This window comes from Heterodontus francisci, chromosome 18 (assembly GCF_036365525.1).
Source record: "Heterodontus francisci isolate sHetFra1 chromosome 18, sHetFra1.hap1, whole genome shotgun sequence".
Classification (NCBI taxonomy): Eukaryota; Metazoa; Chordata; class Chondrichthyes; order Heterodontiformes; family Heterodontidae; genus Heterodontus; species Heterodontus francisci.
The window spans coordinates 36,162,706-36,185,100 of NC_090388.1; the positions used below are offsets into that span (position 1 = coordinate 36,162,706).

At 44.0% G+C, this 22,395-nt stretch overlaps 1 protein-coding gene across 3 annotated transcripts in view; it reads left to right on the forward strand.

Moving 5' to 3' along the window:
* The window catches only part of asz1 (ankyrin repeat, SAM and basic leucine zipper domain containing 1), a 185,301-nt gene that overhangs the window by 82,084 nt on the left and 80,822 nt on the right, over nucleotides 1–22,395 (forward strand). For all 3 annotated transcript variants that reach the window (XM_068051229.1, XM_068051230.1, XM_068051231.1), the window contains exon 2: nucleotides 10,925–11,069. In XM_068051229.1, coding sequence (XP_067907330.1) covers nucleotides 10,925–11,069 — 145 coding nt within the window. The remainder of the gene's footprint in view (nucleotides 1–10,924; nucleotides 11,070–22,395) is intronic.

Here is a 22,395-nt window from a genome sequence, read left to right on the forward strand (position 1 = left end):
CCGATGCTTCCGGCGTGACAGAGGTGGAAGTAACAGAGGAGGGCGGGTTGCACTATTGATCAAGGAGGACATCACGGCAGTACTTCGAGAGGATATCCCAGGGGGAACGTCTAGCGAGGCCATATGGGTAGAACTTAGAAATAAGATAGGGGTGATCACTTTGATGGGATGATACTACAGGCCCCCCAATAGTCAGAGGGAAGTGGAGGAGCATATATGTAAGGAAATCACAGATTGGTGGAGGAATTATAGAGTTGTAATAGTAGGTGATTTTAACTTCCCTAATATTGACTGGGACTGCCTTAGTGCCAAGGGATCAAATGGGGAAGAATTTGTTAAGTGTGTCCAGGATAGTTTTCTGAAGCAGTATGTGGATGACCCTACTAGAGAAGGGGCTACACTCGACTTCCTCTTAGGAAATGAGGATGGGTCGGTGGTTGATGTGTCAGTGGGGGAGCACTTTGGGACCAGTGACCATAACTCTATTAGCTTCAAGATAGCTATGGAAAAGGATAGGACTGGTCCTCAGGTTGAAGTCCTAAATTGGGGGAAGGCTAATTCCGATGGCATCAGACAGGAACTCTCAAAAGTTGAATGGGAGAGGCTGTTTACAGGTAAAGGGACGTCTGGCAAGTGGGAGGCTTTTAAAAGTGAGATAGGAAGAGTTCAGGGCAGGCATGTTCCTGTTAGATGGAAGGGCAAGGCTGGCAAGTTTCAGGAACCTTGGTTGACGAGGGATATTGAGGGTCTGGTCAGGACAAAGAAGGAGGCATATGTCAGGTATAGGCAGCTGGAATCAAGCGAGTCCCTCGAGGAGCATAGGGGATGTAGGACTACACTTAAGGAAATTAGGAGGGCGAAAAGGGGCCATGAGATTTCCCTGGCAGCTAAGATAAAGGAAAATCCTAAAAGATTCTATAAGTATATTAAGAGTAAAAGGGTAGCTAGGGAGAGAGTAGGTCCCCTTAAGGATCAGTGTGGTAATCTATGTGTGGAGCCACGGGAAATGGGCGAGGTCTTAAATGAATACTTCTCGTCTGTATTTACCGTGGAGAAGGCCATGGAAGCTAGTGAGTTCAAGGGAGGGAACAGCGATATCCTGGAGCATATCAACATTACGAAGGAGCAGGTGTTGGAGGTTTTGAAGAGCATTAAGGTGGATAAATCCCCAGGGCCTAACCAGGTGTATCCTAAGGTGCTATGGGAAGCAAGGGAGGAGATTGCTGGGGCTCTGGCAGAAAGTTTTGTATCATGATTAACCACGGGTGAGGTACCGGAAGACTGGAGGCTAGCTAATGTTGTGCCTTTATTTAAGAAGAGCAGCAGGGATAAGCCAGGGAACTACAGGCCGGTGAACCTTACATCAGTGGTGGGAAAGTTATTGGAAGGCATTCTGAGAGACAGGATTTATATGCATCTGGAAAGGCATGGTCTGATTAGGGATAGTCAGCATGGCTTTGTGCGTGGAAAATCATGTCTCACGAATTTGATTGAGTTTTTCGAGGAGGTGACCAAGAGGATTGACAAGGGCAGGGCGATGGACATTGTCTACATGGACTTTAGCAAGGCCTTTGACCATATTCCGCCTGGTAGGCTGGTCCACAAGGTTCGAACATATGGGATCCAGGGTGAGCTAGCCAATTGGACACAAAATTGGCTTGATGATAGGCAGAGGATGGTAGTGGAGGGTTGTTTGTCAGATTGGAGGCTGGTGACCTGTGGTGTGCTGCAGGGATCGGTGCTGGGCCCTCTGTTGTTTGTCATATATATTAATGACTTGGATGTGAATGTAGGGGGCATGATTAGTAAGTTTGCAGATGACACCAAAATTGGTGGTATAGTGGACAGTGAAGAAGGCTTTCTAAGGTGACAAAAGGATATAGATAAACTGGGAAAGTGGGCAAGGGATTGGCAAATGGAATTTAACGCAGACAATTACGAAGTGATGCATTTTGGGAAGTTAAAACAGGGCAGGACATATACAGTGAACGGCAGGGCCCTGGGGAGTATTGTTGAGCAGAAAGACCTGGGGGTGCAAGTACATAGTTTCCTGAAAGTGGCAAAACAGGTAGACAGGATGGTGAAGAAGGTGTATGTCATGCGTGCCTTCATCGGCCGAGGCACTGAGTACAAGAGTTGGGGCGTCATGTTACAGTTGTACATAACGTTGGTTAGGCCGCATTTGGAGTACAGTTCTGGTCGCCGCACTACAGGAAAGATGTGATTAAGCTGGAGAGGGTGCAGAAAAGATTCACAAGGATGTTGCCTTGTTTGGAGGGCTTGAGTTATAAAGACAGATTGGATAGGCTGGGTCTGTTTTCCTTGGAGCGAGGGAGGCTGAGAGGGGATGTGATAGAGGTATATAAAATTATGAGAGGCATAGATAGGGTAGATAGCCAGAGTCTGTTTCCCATGGTAGGGGTGACTAAAACTAGAGGGCATAGATTTAAGGTGAGAGGGAGGAGGTTTAAAGGGGATCAAAGGGGTAAATTTTTCACACACACGATAGTGGGTATCTGGAATGAGCTGCCAGAGGAGGTGGTGGAGGCAGGAACAATAGCAACATTTAAGAGGCATCTGGACAGGTACTTGAATGAGCAAGACATAGAGGGATATGGATGTAATGCAGGCAGGTGGGATTAGTATAGATAGGCATTATGGTCGATATGGACGCGGTGGGCCTAAGCGCCTGTTTCTATGCTGTATGACTCTATGACCACCCTACAACATATGTACACTTTCACATTCATTATTGACTAATTTTAGTGGAATTGAAGTTAATTTAGCAGACTGGGCTAGATGGATGGAAGATTGCTTTGCATTAGAACATAGGTTCCAAAGCCAGAAGCCTCCAATCCCTCACATTTGCAAAATAAAATAATAAACGTGGTTATTAAAAATTCTCAAGTAGATTCCACTGATGGCTTAGCTGGCTATACCAACAATTAACTGAGCTATACATACTAGCAGGCAGAGAAATGTTTGATCTCCAGTCTGTACTGAGTAAGGGCAGTGCAATCTATCACCTCTAGGTCAGGGAGAGGAAAATCAGTCAGCGTTTCTGCAACCAACTACCCTTGCTAGGAAATGCGCATGTATGGAGGTCAGTTGAGACCTAGATCTAGCTTGGCTGTGGGCCCAAACTGGCTGATCATCTGACAGCCTGTCGATATTCAGTGTCTTGTCATACACGAAGAAGGGCCATTTGCTGAGGTACTTGAGGGTGTCCACTGCTGTGGGACATTTCACTGGCAAGAACCAAGCTTTCAAAAAGGAGAAAGAAGAAAGATTTTTGAAGAGATTTATATAACTTCAGGGTTTCATTTTGGGCTTTGGAGGTGACCAGTTATTTGAGACCATCCTTGTCTTTAGTGAATGAATCACTGCTACAGAGTGCACTGCTCTTGTGTAAAATAAGCTGTTTTAATAGCTGGATGTTAAAATTTACAGTTAGGATGAATGAATTCATCAACCTTCGCTGCTACTTCATCAAAAAATGTAATTAGATTAGTCAAGCATGATCTGCCTTTTACAAATCCGTGCTGGCTCTCCTTAATTAACTCAAACTTCTCCAAGTGCCTGTTGCTTTTTTTTCCCCTGATTATTGTTTCTAAAATTTTACCCACCACTGATGTTAAGCTAATTGGTGTCGAGCTTTTTGAGTGGTATTGCATTTGTAAGTGTTACGACCAGGTGAGAAAGAGGTCTAGGGTTCCCTTTCAGCCTTCACCTGGTCTTGCTGTAACAGGGTTTAATTTTAAACACACCATGGTTTTAGCTCCCCCTTGGTGAATCCTTGTTCACCGCTTTCCAATTATCAGGCAAAGAAACCAGAACAAACAGGTTTTCTTAGGTTTAAAGAAGAAAAGTTGCACAGTGGTGCAGTGGTTAGCACCGCACCGCAGCCTCACAGCTCCAGCGACCTGGGTTTGATTCTGGGTACTGCCTGTGCGGAGTTTACAAGTTCTCCCTGTGACTGCATGGGTTTCCACCGGGTGCTCTGGTTTCCTCCCACAGCCAAAGACTTGCAGGTTGATAAGTAAATTGGCCATTGTAAATTGCCCCTAGTGTAGGTAGGTAGGCAGTAGGAGAATGGTGGGGACGTGGTAGGGAATATGTGATTACTGTAGGATTAGTAAGACAGGGCTAAATTGTGGCGAGTCGAAGAGACTTAGTAGTTGGCAGGAAAAAAGACAGAGGCGCAAGGGGAGAGCCAACTGTGCAACAGCCCCAACAAACAAATTTCTCTGCAGCACCTGTGGAAGAGCCTGTCACTCCAGAATTGGCCTTTATAGCCACTCCAGGCGCTGCTTCACAAACCACTGACCACCTCCAGGCGCGTATCCATTGTCTCTCGAGATAAGGAGGCCCAAAAGAAGTATAAATGGGTGGTTGTTGGTCGGCACAGACTCGGTGGGCTGAAGGGCCTGTTTCAGTGCTGTATGACTGACTATTAATTGCTAATCAGTGAAGATCATATCTTGCTTTTATTTATTTAGAGATACAGCACTGAAACAGGCCCTTCGGCCCACCGAGTCTATGCTGACCAACAACCACCCATTTATACTAATCCTACAGTAATCCCATATTCCCGACCACATCCCCACCATTCTCCTACCACCTACCTACACTAGGGGCAATTTACAATGGCCAATTTACCTATCAACCTGCAAGTCTTTGGCTGTGGGAGGAAACCGGAGCACCCGGCAGAAACCCACGCAGTCACAGGGAGAACTTGCAAACTCCGCACAGGGAGCACCCAGAATTGAACCCGGGTCGCTGGAGCTGTGAGGCTGCGGTGCTAACCACTGTGCCGCCCATGTTGTTAATCAAAGAGAAAGTTTATTTTACAGCTTTTACCGTGTGTTGTTCAAGGACCTGAAATGTCAATGCTCGTTTTAACTCTTGCCCACTTATTGACTTCATCTTTCAATCTTGTGGTTTATCTTCCTATAACGACCTGATTCAGATTCGGATCTCTGGCACCTATAAACTAGCTTTCAGTGTTCACTGTGCTAAATTGAGCTTCCTTATCCTGACAACAGACTTCTAGACTATGAGTTTGCTGACAGGATAAGGGAGCGAGATTTAGGAATATAACTGCCAGAGCTGGCAGTGTCCTGGTCTGTGTCCAGCTACCTGGTGTCCAAATTAACATGTTTTAAAATAGAGGCAGCTTATTTTAGATTCTATCTCATATAAAATGTAGTTTTCTTACTTGTTAGAACTGTCAAACTGCAGTTTTTTAAAATTTTGTTTGAATGATATAGCAGTGCAGGAGAAGACTGAAGCAGAAAAGTTCCATCTGGGAGAGTGAAGTTTATAAAGTATACTTCAAATTTTCATTTCTGTTTTTATAAGTATACTTGTATCTCAACCGTTAGTGCTCTAAGGGATTTATTTACATATACAGTGGTACATGCAGTTCACTTACTGCTACTCAATGAGCTGGCAAACTAGACTAACAGTACTAGTTTTATATTTGCTTGATGTTCTTGGCATCTGAAAGAAAGGTCTATTGCAGGTGAATGTTTGTAGTCAACCATCGTTCCCATGCATAGTAGTTAAGATTAGAACCTCTTGATAATTTTGTCTTTACAATTTCTAAAAGCATTCTGTGCCAGACTTGAGTGGCTTAGGCCTATTCCATAAGTAGTTTTATGAAGAGCACGCCCAGATGTTGTCTTATTTCTGTACATTGTGTTCATAAGCATACTAAAGTAACATTGACATGCCAGGTACTAGCAAGTCTTATGAATAATAGTACATTTTATGTTTTATCTGCTGGTTTATGAAGTATTGTATTATAATATCTATGTATTTACACATCTTCCAAGTATAGCTGAGGCGGTTTGGTGACATTTGCATTTTTTAACTCTCATTCAAGTTTGTATTTGCCTTTGTTTTGCTTGTTCCACATGTACTCATGCCAAATTTTATGGAAAAAATTACTAGAGGGCTTACCTTTTGTATTAGTGCAATCAAGAAAAGAGACATATTACGATGGTCGATTTGATCTTTCAGCTGTGAACATAGTTGTTATAGTATGGCAAGTAATACAAAATTGGATGACTTTTCCCATCATATACCCGAGCAAGATTTTGGCATTTGGCTTTGTGTTGTACAAAAAAAAAGCTCCATTAGATGATTGTGTGTTTGACAGTATGTTGCATAAGCAGCCATTTTGCATAAAGCATTGACTAATTTTACATTGAAACTCTCACTGCTCAGCTTCCCTACAGCACTAGCTATTAGTGCAGCGTTAAATGTAACATTGCCAATTTTTTTTTTGCTGCAAGCAATAATTTTTGTTTATGCTAAACATTGCAGAGAATCATTTCTGGGCGCGGGGGAAGCAATACTGGGAAGACTGGTGTGTCTCCAGCTTTCTTGATTAAAATCTGTACCTCGATATTTCAAGCAATCTCAGGCTGTCATGATAATTGCAGATTAAATTTCCTGGCTTTGAATAATTTGAATCTGTTAGATTTAAATTGTAATTCTAATTGATAACATGGTTAATTCTTTGCTAGTGATTAGGCTTTGGGAGAATTTAAAGTGGGTATTATTGTTTAGCGTTAGGGAAGGGCATTCCACCTTCTCCCACAGCAACCAACAGAGTGACAGTAGATGTGTGATACTGATCCCATATAAGGGTGAACTATGTTGGTCGCTATCCTCACTTTGACTATTTGAGACCAAAATTTATAAATTAGCACTGTTTGGTTTATGAAGCAGATGGATATTTAGAAATGAAAGTGTCAAATTTATCAATTATTCTTGGTATACTTTGCAGTTATTGACATAATGCTTACACTTTTATTAAATATTACTGTTGGACTGAATAACAACATTGCAGGTTGGAAAAGTAGCATCAGTGGTCATGAATTAAGATTTGAAGACATTTGTTTGGTTGGCAAAAGTGGGTGCTTTGTACTTTTCTTTTCCCTCCACCCCAGCTCCAGATAATACTACTGGTCACCATGAAAGGGGGAAAACAACAGAATGCAGCAGAGAAACATTGGCCCAGAATTTGAGGTATTAAAAACAGTGCGGCTGTCAGCATTTACCATTAGTACTACATTGGCAATGTTACATTTAACGCTGCACTAATAGCTAGTGCTGTAGGGAATCTGAGAAGTGAGAGTTTCAATGTAAAATTAGTCAATGCTTTATGCAAAATGGCTGCTTATGCAACATACTGTCAAACACACAACCATCCAATGGAGCGTTTTTTTGTACAACACAAAGCCAAATGCTAAAATCTTGCTTAGGTATATGATGGGAAAAGTCATCCAATTTTGTACTACTTGCCATACTACTGTAAAAATTAGAGCAACTTTTGCCATCACCCACAAGCGGTTAAACGCAGAAATCCAAAAGTTGCTATGAGTGATATCCTGCTCCGCAGAGTGCCCTGTTGCAATCCTTGTTGATGGAATCAATTAAAATCGCTGATTTGTTGAACTTCAAATATTTACCCATTATTCTCTCAGTAAAAAAAATGGAAGTGTTCATTTTTGTTCAGTCAGGATTAACTGATTGTTTAGCAGAATACTAAGACATGACTACTGAGCAACCTCTTTGTGTCTGACCAAGTATGGAGTCTTATCCCTGAACATTTAAAACATTGCAGATTTTTAATAAAGTAAATATTTTTAAAATAATTTTTGTTCTGACATTTACGTTTCACCCTTAACCCTTGAACTTAGAGCTTGGATTAGTACTTGGAACTATGATGTTGTTGCTATTACAGAGACTTGGTTGAGGGAAGGACAGGATTGGCAGCGAAATGTTCCAGGATTTAGAAGCTTCAGGCAGGATAGAGGGGGATGTAAAAGGGGTGGGGGAGTTGCATTACTGGTTAAGGAGAATATCACAGCTGTACTGCGTGAGGACACCTCGGAGGAGTCATGCAGCGAGGCAATATGGGTGGAGATCAGGAATAGGAAGGGTGCAGTCACGATGTTGGGGGTTTACTACAGGCCTCCCAACAGCCAGCGGAAGGTAGAGGAGCAGATATGTAGACAGATTTTGGAAACATGTAAAGGTAGCAGGGTTGTAGTGGTGGGTGATTTTAACTTCCCCTGTATTGACTGGGACTCACTTAGTGCTAGGGGCTTGGATGGGGCAGAATTTGTAAGGAGCATCCAGGAGGGCTTCTTGAAACAATACGTAGATACTCCAACTAGGGATGGGGCCGTACTGGACCTGGTATTGGGGAATGAGCCCGGCCAGGTGGTCCAAGTTTCAGTCGGGGAGCATTTCGGGAACAGTGACCATAATTCCATAAGTTTTAAGGTACTTGTGGATAAGGATAAGAGTAGTCCTCGGGTGAAGGTGCTAAATTGGGGGAAGGCTAATTATAACAATATTAGGCAGGAACTGAAGAATTTAGATTGGGGGCGGCTGTTTGAGGGTAAATCAACATCTGACACGTGGGAGTCTTTCAAACGTCAGTTGATTAGAATCCAGGACCGGCATGTTCCTGTGAGGAAGAAGGATAAGTTTGGCAAGTTTCAGGAACCTTGGATAACGTGGGATATTGTGAGCCTCGTCAAAAAGAAAAAGGAAGCATTCGTAAGGGCTGGAAAACTAGGAACAGACGAATCCCTTGAGAAATATAAAGACAGTAGGAAGGAACTTAAGCAAGGAGTCAGGAGGGCTAAAAGGGGTTATGAGAAGTAATTGACAAACAGGAGTAAGGAAAATCGCAAGGCTTTTTATACGTATATGAAGAGCAAGAGGGTAACCAGGGAAAGGGTTGGCCCACTCAAGAACAGAGAAGGGAATCTATGTGTGGAGCCAGAGGAAATGGGCGAGGTACTAAATGAGTACTTTGCATCAGTATTCACCAAAGAGAAGGACTTGGTGGATGATGAGCCTAGGGAAGGGAGTGTAGATAGTCTCAGTCATCTCATTATCAAAAAGGAGGAGGTGTTGGGTGTCTTGCAAAGCATTAAGATAGATAGGTCCCCAGGGCCTGATGGGATCTACCCCAGAATACTGAGGGAGGGAAGGGAGGAAATTGCTGGGGCCTTGACAGAAATCTTTGCATCCTCATTGGCTACAGGTGAGGTCCCAGAGGACTGGAGAATAGCCAATGTTGTTCCTTTGTTTAAGAAGGGTAGCAAGGATAATCCAGGAAATTATAGGCCGGTGAGCCTTACATCAGTTGTAGGGAAATTATTAGAGAGGATTCTTCGGGACAGGATTTACTCCCATTTGGAAACAAATGGACTTATTAGCGAGAGGCAGCATGGTTTTGTGAAGGGGAGGTCGTGTCTTACTAATTTGATTGAGTTTTTTCAGGAAGTGACAAAGATGATTGATGAAGGAAGGGCAGTGGATGTTATCTATATGGACTTCAGTAAAGCCTTTGACAAAGTCCCTCATGGCAGACTGATACAAAAGGTGAAGTCACATGGGATCAGAGGGGAGCTGGCAAGATGGATACAGAACTGGCTCGGTCATAGAAGACAGAGGGTAGCAGTGGAAGGGTGCTTTTCTGAATGGAGGGATGTGACTAGTGGTGTTCCGCAGGGATCAGTGCTGGGACCTTTGCTGTTTGTAGTATATATAAATGATTTGGAGGAAGATGTAGCTGGTCTGATTAGTAAGTTTGCAGACGACACAAAGGTTGTGGAGTTGCAGACAGTGATGAGGATGTCAGAGGATACAGCAGGATATAGATCGGTTGGAGACTTGGGCGGAGAAATGGCAGATGGAGTTTAATCCAGACAAGTGTGAGGTAATGCATTTTGGAAGATCTAATACAGGTGGGAAGTATACAGTAAATGGCAGAACTCTTCGGAGTATTGACAGGCAGAGAGATTTGGGCGCACAGGTCACTGAAAGTGGCAATGCCGGTGGATAAGGTAGTCAAGAAGGCATACGGCATGCTTGCCTTCATCGGTTGGGGCATAGAGTATAAAAATAGGCAAGTCATGCTGCAGCTGTACAGAACTTTAGTTAGGCCACACTTAGAATATTGCGTGCAATTCTGGTCGCCACACTACCAGAAGGACGTGGAGGCTTTGGAGAGGGTACAGAAGAGATTTACCAGGATGTTGCCTGGTCTGGAGGGCATTAGCTACGAGGAGAGGTTGGATAAACCCGGATTGTTTTCACTGGAATGACGGAGGTGGAGGGGCGACATGATAGAGATTTACAAAGTTATGAGCGGCATGGACAGAGTGGATAGTCAGAAGCTTTTTCCCAGGGTGGAAGAGTCAGTTACTAGGGGACATAGGTTTAAGGTGAGAGGGGCAAAGTTTAGAGGGGATGTGCGAGGCAAATTCTTTACACAGAGGGTGGTGAGTGCCTGGAACTTGTTGCCGGGGGAGGTTTTGGAAGTAGGTACCATAGAGATGTTTAAGAGGTATCTTGACAAATACATGAATAGGATGGGAATAGAGGGATACGGACCCCGGAAGTGCAGAAGGTTTTAGTTTAGGAAGGCATCAAGATCGACACAGGCTTGGAGGGCCGAATGGCCTGTTCCTGTGCTGTACTGTTCTTTTGTTCTTTAACCCATTTGAGTATCCCAGTCTTTATCTTGCTTTCTGTACAATGATATAAATGTGATTTACATTCCCTGCTTTTTACTTCCTGCCTTGCTGTCTGTGAGAATTCAATTTGATTGGCTGATCAGCCTGCCTGCTACCTGCCTATTTGCTGGACACCACAGGCCCCCTGTAGAAGGGACCAAATTCAAAATGACATTGAAAAAGAGGAAATCTATGCTGTAGAGCCAGTTAAATCTTTGTGGAGAGCTTTCTTCGAGGCAGTTCCTTATCTGACTGTAAAATCTGGGACATATGCTAACTTTTTTTCTTTAATCATATTAATGAACAGCGTTTACTTGTTCAATCCAATACTAGTTTTCTATATGCTTAGTAGTTGTCATTGTTTTTTTATCCAGCCTGTGAAGACATATCAAGTAAAAACTGATTCAAGAGATGATTCTTCAGTACTTGAACGATCAAAAAACGACAAAGAGACAGGAACTTTGAAAGAAGCTTTAGCATCACAAAAGGCACATTTGGTTGATCAAATTCTAAATTCTGGTAAAGAAACAGTTCTACATTTCTTTTTCTACTGATTTGTTTTTTGTGTGCTGTTATCCTGCTGTGCATGCTAGCCTCAAGGTAGTGAAAGAAGCAATTTTTGACGAGTTCCTGGACAATAAATGGTGTTTTCCCTGCCCAGTGCAATAGCGACGTGCATATGTACTCTAACATAGAAAAAATCCTAAGGTAGCAAAGGAGAACATATTAGGTGAGATTTTCAAAGAGGTGGGTTTTGAGGAGAATCTTAAAAGAAGCCATGATGGAGCCTCTGATGAGAGCTTCCATGGCAGCTCACACTGCTGTCATGGAAGTTCAGATGGGTGTCAACTTGGCTTTGGGTAACAGTGTTGACATGGGGTTCCAATTTATACATCCTAATATTGTTTTTGTGCAGTGCCGTAATAACAATGAGACACAGCCCCACAGGAGTGGCCTTGGACTCAATGGAAAAGGCACTTGCTGTCTTCTGGCAACATGAGAGTATGCCTGCTCCCCCGGTATCATTGCCTTTGTTAGTGCCACACAGCTAATAGGACAGACTGCCCCAGCTCACACAGAGATGCTGCAGTGTGCAGATAAGTCCAAAAGTTCCACAGCTGCTCAATGTTGCCAATCACAGCTATCTGAAGTGTCCTCAACAAAAGCTCACCAGTTTTCCACCTCCAAGCTGTAGCCACTGGGGAAACACCTTGTCGGAGCACTAGGATAGGTAAATGAGCGCACAAGATAAGCACTAAGGATTTGCACAAAGGTGGATCTTAATTATTCCTGTTAAATACTATGCACAGTTGGAATTGAGTTGTTGGATTAATATATTTTCTAGATTTAATGTTGGAACATAGGAGCAGGAGTAGGCCATTCAGCCCATTGAGCCTGCTCTGCCATTCAGTATGACCATGGCTGATCATCTCCTTCAATGCCTTTTTCCCACACTATCCCCATATCCCTTTATGTTTAGAAATCTGTAAATCTCTGCCTTAAACATACTCAATGACTGCACTTCCACGGCTCTCTGGGGTAGAGAATTCCAAAGATTCACAACCCTCTGAGTAAAGAAATTTCTCCTCATCTCGGACCTACGTGGCTTCCCCCTTATTTTGAAATTGTGTCGCCTGGTTTGAGACTCCCCAACCACGGGAAAGATCTTACCTGCATCTACCCTGTCTATCCCTTTAAGTATTTTGTAGGTTTCAATGAGATCATCTCTCATTTTTCAAAACTCGAGAGAATAAAGGCCCAGTTTCCTCAATCGCCAATGGTCTTAAGTGTAGTGAACTGAGGGCTAGCCCCATAAGGTTAGTATGAAGGAAGGAAATTAGATGATGGGTAATAAGGATGGTGGTAAGGATTGCAGGATTGTTGGTGTTTTAGGGATGGCAGCAGTGGTGCAATTTAAGTTCTTGCACAAGTTGGTCTCTAGGGGCATTGATGGTCCATGTTGTCCATATTCTTCAACACCAACAACTTGGATTTATGTAGCACCTATAAAGTTGTAAAAACTATGTTCTCTTTGCTGCCCAGGTGGTGGTAAGTGTTGATCCTTCATGATCACAAAGTTATGAAGCATGCAGCCTATGACTACAAATCTGGGAATACAGTCGAGGTTGTACTGCAAAGCTCCTCCCAAACAGTCCATACAGTGGACGTAATGCTTGAGGACGTCAACTGCCTACTCATGGCATGGCTCTCATGCCTCCTTGTATTTGTGCCTGGGTTCCTGGCAAGAATAATAAGCTATGTCTGAAGGGGATACCCTTTTTCACTGAGTAACCAGCCTGTGATCTGATGGCCTGGCTGGAATAAAGACGGCACAGAGGACTGTTGCAGGATGAATGAATCATAACTGCTGCTTGGAAACCAGGCACAGACATGCCTGATGTACTGTCTGTGGTTACAATCAAGCTGGGTATTGAGGGAGTGGAATCAATTTCTATTTAAAAAGATGCCATTAGTGATGGGAGCATGCGAGACAATTTGGATGTAATCTATGGCGCCCTGGACCCCAGGGGAAGCCTGCACTGAGGACGAAACGTAGTGCTTCCTGATACAACAGTGAACAGCAAACTGGGAGATGTTGCTGACGCCACCTGTTGAAGCCTGGAACTACTTTTTTGACGTAAAAGTGACCTTGACAGGCAGTGTCGTTCATGCCCTGGTTTGAGTCTGTAGTCACTGATGTAGCTTGACAATAGCCTCGGTGAAGCGAAGGTGTCTGAAAGATTACCTTAGTGAAGTTAAGGTTGAATAAGTGCATCCCGAAGACCCGCTGTGGCTATGGTCTCCTACAGAATGCCCTGCTCTCTCTTTTTGCAGATCCTTCAGCTCTCCCTTGTCTTCTTGGCTGGTCTCCCTCAATTTCCAGCTCCCAAAAAAACAAGGGGAAATTATGAGGGGCATAGATAGGGTAGATAGGAAGAAACTTTTTCCCTTAGAGGAGGTGTCAATAACCGGGGGCATAGATTTAAGGTAAGGGGCAAGAGGGATTTGAGGAAAAAATATTTCACCCAGAGGGTGGTTGGAATCTGGAACACACTGCCTGAAGGGGTGGTAGAGGCAGGAACCCTCACAACATTTCAGAAGTATTTAGATCAGCACTTGAAATGCCATAGCATACAAGGCTGCGGGCCAAGTGCTGGAAAATGGGATTAGAATAGATAGGTGATTGATGGCTGGCGCGGACAAGGTGGGCTGAAGGGTCAGTTTCTGTGCTGTGTAACTCTATGACTCTAAGGCAGACTTACCAGACCACTCATGACTACAATCAAATTTTGAAGGCAGACAAAAGCAGTCTAGCACCAGCAAAAAGTTGCAGAAGTCATAAATCAGTTGAAGGAAAAAAATGGGAAAAGGAAAGTCCAGCAGTTAACCAGCAGCCTAAAAAAAACATAAAAACAAGAAATGCTGGAAATACTCAGCAGGTCTGGCAGCATCTGTGGAGAGAGAAGCAGAGTTAACGTTTCAGGTCAGTGACCCTTCTTCAGAACTAGATCGGGTGTAATGGACTGAAAACAACATTATTGAACTATGATTCAATAACTATGATACTATGATAGTTCAATAATTTCAGAGCATGAAGGACCTCCCATTTTACTTACATTTTTAGTTATTCTTTTTTCTTTTTTTGTGTGTTTATTTTATTTTATCTTAGTTTGTTCTGTTTGCCTACCCACTTTTCTCACGTTTGTACTTGTGGCTGTTCAGTTTTCAGTCCATTAACACCCTATCTTTGTCTTTCAACACAGCATTAACATATTGTTTGCCTTTGCTCCATGATCACCTGGTCTGTTATTCTCTGTGACCTTGTCCTATCTATACCTTCTCCTTTGTTATCTCTTGCCCCACCCCCGCTTTACTTGCTTAAAACCTTTCACATTTCTAATATCTGCTAGTTCTGAAGAAGGGTCACTGACCTGAAACGTTAACTCTGTTTCTCTCTCCACAGATGCTGCCAGACCTGCTGACTATTTCCAGCATTTCTTGTTTTTATTTCAGATTTCCAGCATCTGCAGTATTTTGCTTTTATATTAGCCTAAAAAAAAATTAGCCACTAAATTGTATAAATTGCATGAGCCCTTTAAATAGCACTGCTAAAAGTCCTTCCTGGCTGTTAGTGCAGTGAGTTGTTGAGTGAGTTTATCATGTGACGAATCAAGCACTGGGGTGTACCAATTTCTCAAAAGGATCCTGCAACATGCATAGGACCCTTATTTATTTAATATTATGGGGCTTTTGAACACATCCAGCACAGTGTGCTTCCAGTGTGAAATGAGAGAGTGCGTGCCACCTGTTGTACACCTGTAAAACAAAGGCTGCACTTTTAGGCCAGAATCTGAGTGAAAGCGAGAAGCTAAGTGAACCGCTGCAGTCCGTGTACGGTAGGTACACCCACGGTGCTGTTAGGAAGGAAGTTGCAGGGTTTTGACCCAGCGACAGCGAAGGAGCGGCGATATAGTTCCCAGTCAGGATGGTGTGTGGCTTGGAGGGGAACTTGCAGGTGGTGGTGTTCCCATGCATCTGCTGTCCTTGCCCTTCTAGATGGTAGAGGTCACGATTTGGAAGGTGCCTTGGTAAGTTGCTGCAATGCATCTTGTAGATGGTACTGCTGCCACTGTGCGTCAGTGGTGGAGGGAGTCAATGTTGAAGGTAGTGGATGGGGTGCCAATCGAGCGGGCTACTTTGACCTGGATGGTGTCGAGCTTCTTGAGTGTTGCTGGAGCTGCACCCATCCAGGCAAGTGGAGAGTATTCCATCACACTGCTGACTTGTGCCTTGTAGATGGTGGACAGGCTTTGGGGAATTAGGAGGTGAGTTACTCGCTGCAGGATTCCTAGCTTCTGACCTGCTCTTGTAGCCAGGTAGTTATATGGCTACTCCAGTTCAGTTTCTGGTCAATGGTAAGCCCCAGGATGTTGAACCCAGCCCATCAGTGAAAACGATAAGGCTGAGGCATTTGCAACAATCTTCAGTCAGAAGTGCCGAGTGGATGATCCATCTCTGCCTCCTCCTGAAGTCCCCAGCATCACAGATACCAGTCTTCAGCCAATTTGATTCACTCCACGTGATATCAAGAAACGACTGAAGGCATTGGATACTGCAAAGGCTATGGGCCCTCACAACATTCCGGCAATAGCACTGAAGACCTGTGCTCCAGAACTTGCTGTGCTCCTAGCCAAGCTGCTCCAGTACGGCTACAACACTGGCAGCTACCTGGCAATGTGGAAAATTGTCCAGGTATGTCCTGTACACAAAAAGCAGGACAAATCCAACCCTGACAATTACCACCCCATCAGTCTACTCTCAATCATCAGTAAAGTGATGGAAGGTGTCATTGACAGTGCTATCAAGTGATACTTGCTGAGCAATAACCTGCTCAATGACACTCAGTTTGGGTTCCGTCAGGGCCACTCAGCTCCTGACCTCATTACAGCCTTGGTTCAAACATGGATAAAAGAGCTGAACTCCAGAGGTGAGGTGAGAGTGACTGCCCTTGACATTCACGGCAGCATTTGACTGAGTATGGCATCAAGGAGCCCTAGCAAAACTGGAGTCAATGGGAATCGGGGAAAACTCTCTGCTGGTTGGTGCCATAGCTAGCGCAAAGGCAGATGGTTGTGGTTGTTGGTGGTCAATCATCTCATCTCCAGGACATCACTGCAGGAGTTCCTCAGGGTAGTGTCCTAAGCCCAACCATCTTCAGCTGCTTCATCAATTACCTTTCTTCAATCATAAGTGTCGGGACAGATCAAAAGTAAGCTAATCAGCTAACAAACTAACTGAGGAGCTGTGGAGCCAATTTATAAAAAATAACAAGCAGAAGCTAACAGGACAGCTGCAGATAGCTTAATAGTAGCCTATTGTTTAATAATCAGCCTAACTGTTCAAGGAGGGGGGATGTGAAACTACTGAAATAAAATGCAAAAATAAAATGCTGGGACAAATGAACCAATCATGCACTGATAACAGAAGTCTGCAAACCACTCAAACAAGGGGGGGGTGGCGTTACTAGTTTTGTTTGAATAACTATAAGAAAGGCTTGCTGTAATGAGCACATGTTCTTTTGTTTTGTTCTTTTGTTTTGCTTTTTGGTTTTTTTGTAACCTTGCAATGTAACAACCACATACTGCAATAAAGTTTCTAAAACTTACGGTCGGACTTCGTCTCTCTTTGTAACTGATGGGATCCAACAATAAGGTCAGAAGTGGGGATGTTCGCTGATGATTGCACAATGTTCAACACCATTCGCAATTCCTCAGACACTGAAGCAGTCCGTGTAGAAATGCAGCAAGACCTGGGCAATATCCAGGCTTTGGCTGCTAAGTGACAAGTAACATTCGTGCCACACAAGTGCCAGGCAATGACTATCTCAAACAAGAGAGAATCTGACCATCTCCCCTTGACATTCAATGGCATTGCGATTGCCGGTTAAGGTCTTTCTCCAAAACAAATGCGTAAAATGCACCTCTTCTAATCGCTTAAAATACAAAATTATAAATTAGTGCCAAAATTTCAAGTGTAATATGTATTTGTTAAAAAAAACTCTTTGAATATAACCTTTAACATAGGTGTCTGTGAAAGGTACCTCAGGAAAAATTTTGAAGTTGATGCATAACATTATTTTGGTGGTCTTATACAAAAATAAATTGAAATGACTTTATCTGTCTTTGAATAATGGCTTCTGTTGGAGGTGGTTGCTCTTTCTCCATTGGACTGTGAATGGGGCTGACAAATAGCATATTCTGCTCTGCTCTGATTGTTCAGTCTTACTGTCGGTCATAAAAAAACAAAGTGATTCTTGACAACGCAGCCGGCGGGGACGCCATCCGACTGTGCCAACCTGCGCACATGCACAAACGGGCTCCTGCTCTCTGCGCATGCGCTGCGTTCCTCATTGCCAGGATCGGTTGGTGCATGCGCAGATGATGTCATCACCTAAATTGCCAGTATTGGTACACGCATGCCCAGATGACGTCATCGCATAACGCGGGAGAGAGCGGGGTGTGGGGCAGAGAGTGGGGTGTAGGGGAGAGAGCGGGGTGTGGGGAAGCGAGGAGAGAGCGGGGTGTCAGGGAGAGAGCGGGGGGGGTGGGGGGGAGAAGCGGGGTGTGGGGGAGAAGAGGTGTGGGAGACGGGGGTGAGGGGAGAGCGGCCGAAGACCTTGGTGGCAGCGGGTGCGCTCTCCTCCTACCTCCCCGCCCGCGCGCTCCAGCCATTCCCCCCTCCGCCTGCCCGCTCTCTATGGCAATTCCCCACCTGCTCTGTCCGGCCATTCCCCAGCCAGCCGATCTCTCCGGCCATTGTGTGCTGCCATGTGTTTATGTTGCCTTTGTGTGAATATTTGAGCAGTGCCATCTTTAGTCCTGGCAGCTGCCTGAACGTCACTGAAGCCTAAAATATTGTTGGAATCCCAAGCACAGCTGCATGTTGGTAGTTATACCTTGTTATCTTGTTGGGTCCCTTCAGCTATCAGTGTTAGCTCTGGAACAAAAACAAGAAATGCTGGAAATAGTCAGCAGGTCTGGCAGCATCTGTGGAGACCTGCTGCGTATTTCCAGCATTTCTTGTTTTTATTTCAGATTTCCAGCATCCGCAGTATTTTGCTTTTATTTTAGTGTTAGCTCTGGGAAGTCCCATGAGTTTCTGAATAGCATCAGTCTTATTAAAAAAAACAGTAGACCTTCAGACATAGAAGATGTTATTGCAATGGTAAATTCATTCATTTTCTTAAAATGCTTCTGTTTAAAGACATTTGTTATGCCTTTATTATGTTACAAAACACTTTTCCAGTAGTTAATCCTCCCATTTGATGAGAAATCAAATATTTAGAATGATTACCTTGGCTTGTCTCCTTTTTTTGTTGGTAGATTTTATTGATTACTCATGTTTAATTTGCTTTTATATATCCTTAGTTTATTTTGCTTTTCTGTCTATTTATCTGGTGTCTGATCTGTACATTTCTTATTTCTTCAGTTGTGGTTTGTTTTTATTTCATAAACATGGAACTTGGTCTAGTCAGCTGCACAAAAAGTGTATATATGCAGATGTAATGTTTGAAAGGTGCTGAACCAAACTCTCTCGATGCAAAAAATTATCTCTAATAGCCTTGTATCTTGTATTCATTTCCTGTTTGTCGCACTTAATTCCTGTATGCTAGTGTAGTGATGGTGCTACTGGAGTAGTAATCCAGATGTCTGGACTAATAGGTCAATGTACATGAGTTCAAACTCCAGAATGGTAAGTTGAGAATTTGAATTCAATTTAAAAATGTATTTTCTTTGGCCCCCTTGTCTCGAGAGACAATGGGTAAGCGTCTAGAGGTGGTTTGTGGAGCAGCACCTGGAGTGGTTATAAAGGCCAATTCTTGAGTGACAGACTCTTCCACAGGTGCTGCAGATAAAATTGGTAGTTGGAGCTATTACACAGTTGGCTTTCTCCTTGCACTTCTGTCTTTTTTCCTGCCAACTGGTAAGGCTCTTTGACTTGTCACTCTTTAGCCCTGCTTTATGGCTGTCCGCCAGCTCTGGCTATCACTGGCAACTGACTCCCACGACTTGTGGTCAATGTCGCAGGACTTCATGTCGCGTTTGCAGACGTCTTTAAAGCAGAGACATGGACGGCTGTGGGTCTGATGCCAGTGACGAGCTCGCTGTACAATGCATCCTTGGGGATCCTGCCATCTTCCATGCGGCTCACATGGCCAAGCCATCTCAAGCGCCATTGGCTCAGGAAGTTGTATATGCTGGGGATGTTGGCTGCCTTGAGGACTTCTGCGTTGGAGATACGGTCCTGCCACCTGACGCCAAGGATTCTCCGGAGCCAGTGAAGGTGGAATGCATTGAGACGTTACTCTTGGCTGACATACGTTGTCCAGGCCTTGCTGCTGTAGAGCAAGGTACTGAGGACACAGGCTTGATACACTCGGACTTTTGTGTTCCGTGTCAGTGCGCCATTTTCTCACACTCTCTTGGCCAGTCTGGACATAGCAGCAGACGCCTTTCCCATGCGCCTGTTGATTTCTGCATCGAGAGACAGGTTACTGGTGATAGTTGAGCCTAGGTAGGTGAACTCTTGAAACACTTCCAGAGTGTGGTCGCCGATATTGATGGATGGAGCATTTCTGACGTCCTGTCCCATGATGTTCGTTTTCTTGAGGCTGATGGTTAGGCCAAATTCATTGCAGTTAGTCGCAATCCTGTCGATGAGTCTCTGCAGCCACACTTCTGTGTGGGATGTTAATGCAGCATTGTCAGCAAAGAGGAGTTCCCTGATGAGGACTTTCCATACTTTGGCCTTCGCTCTAAGACGGGCAAGGTTGAACAACCTGCCATCTGATCTTGTGTGGAGGAAAATTCCTTCTTCTGAAGACCTGAACGCATGTGAGAGCAGCAGGGAGAAGAAGATCCCAAACAGTGTAGGTGCAAGAACACAGCCCTGTTTCACGCCACTCAGGATAGGAAAGGGGTCTGATGAGGCACCGCTATGCTGAATTGTGCCTTTCATATTGTCATGGAATGAGGTGATGATACTTAGTAGCTTTGGTGGACATCCAATCTTTTCTAGTAGTCTGAAGAGACCACGTCTGCTAATGAGGTCAAAGGCTTTGGTGAGATCTATGAAAGCAGCGTAGAGGGGCATCTGTTGTTCGCAGCATTTTTCTTGTAGCTGGCGAAGGGAGAACAGCATGTCAATGGTGGATCTCTCTGCTTGAAAGTCACACTGTGCCTCAGGGTAGACACGCTCAGCCAGCTTCTGGAATCTGTTTAAAACGACTCAAGCAAAGACTTTCCCCACTATGCTGAGCAGGGAGATTCCACGGTAGTTGTTGCAGTCACCGTGGTCACCCTTGTTCTTATGGAGGGTGATGATATTGACCGTGCATGTCCTGTGGTACTGCTCCCTCATCCCAGCACAGGCAAAGCATTGAATTTGAATTCAATTTAAAAATGTATACACTAGTAAAAAGAACAATAATCTAAATTATTGTAAAAGTCCAACTGGTCGGCCAATGCTACTTATGGAAGGAAGCCTGCTGTCTTTTTCTGGTCTGGCCTATGCCACATCAAAGAGGATGACTCTTAAATAAACTAACAAGCCACTCCGTTGCATCGAGGTTGTATTCATCAAAAACGACAGTCAGACCTGCCATTAAAAAATACTTAAGGAACATAAATGATGAATGAATTGAATCGTTCTGTCTATGTTGGTCATAGAAGGAGCCATCCTCTTCATTTTGACTCGATTCAGTTAAAAAAAATCCATCTCTTAGAAAAGCAGCAAACCTTTTCAGGACTGAACAGTAACTTGAAAACTGTCATCTCATTTTTTTATGTGGTAATTTTTGATAATGGAAATTAAATATTAGAGGTTAACGGCTATAAAATTGGCAGATTCACTAACATTTAGTGCTGTTAATGCTTAAAGGTAGGGACTCGCTAACAATGGGGAAAGCATTGTGCGAGTGTGGGTGACTGCTCAAAAAGGATCATGGATGGTTCAGGAAGAAGTCTAAAAGGTAGGAATGCAGTGGGAGGCATCTAAAAGGAGCCAAAAGCAGTTTGGATCACATTTCCTGAGCCCCTCCCCCTTAAGTTTGGTAGATTCTGTTCCAATACCATACTTCGACAAGCCTCCTTTCCTGTCAGATTCTTGTCTCCCTTCCCTTTCCGATGCTGCTTGATCCCAGCTCTAAACCCAATGCTTCCAGTCTTTGCCCCGCTTCTTCCCAGTACACTCTGATCCCACGGCTGCAGCCAATGCTGATAAATGATTGTTCCTGATAACACTATGAAGCATGCAACTTGTGATTATAATTAAAGAAAATGCCTGTGGCTAACTCTGAACAACACGGTTGTACATCAGCTTTATATGTAGAAATATATAAAATTTGCATGAGATTCTCTTGAATGTCATGTTAGCCAATATTCTTAACTGTTCTGTCTTCAGCTGTTGTCCCTCTCTCCTTTAAATCTGCTGTCATCAACCCCTCCTCAAAAAGAACTTTTGACCCAAATCCACTTCTATCTTTCCTGGAACTCCATGTTTGAAACCCCCAAATTAGGTTTCCACCTCTGCCATAGTACTGAAACATCTTTTATCAAAGTCACAGTTGAGATCCTATGTGGCTCATACAAAGGTAAACTTTCCTTCCTCATCCTTCTGGACCTGTTAGCAGCCTTTGACGCCATCCCCGTCCAATGCCTCTCCACTCTCGTCCAGTTGGGTGGGACTGCCCTCACCTGGTTCCATTCTTATCTAATCGTAGCCTCTGTATCATTTGCAATGGTTTCTCTTTCTTCTCCCCCACTGTTACCTCTGGTGACCCAGAAGGAGCTATCCATGTCCCCCTCCTATTTCTCATTTACATGCTGCCCTTCAGCAACATCATCTGAAAGCACAATATTAGTTTTCATATGTGCGCTGATGGCACCCAGCTCTATCTCACCACCACCTCTCTCGATTCCTCTGCTGTTGCCAAATTATCAGACTGCTTATCCAAGGTCCGGAACTGGATGAGCAGAAATTTCCTCCAATTAAATATTGGAAAGATTGAAGCCATCGTTTTTGGTCCCTATTCCAAACTCCTTTCGCTCACTACCGATTCCATCCGCCTTCCTGGCAACAGTCTGCGATTAAACCAGTCTGTTTACAACCTTGGTGTCAAATTTGACCCGAGATGAGTTTCTGACCACCTACTCATGCCATCACTAAGACCACTTACTTCCATCTCCGTAACGTGATCCAACTTCGCCCCTGTCTCATCTCATCTGCTGCTGAAACCCTTGTTTATGCCTTCGTTACCTCTGGACTTGACTATACCAATGCTGGT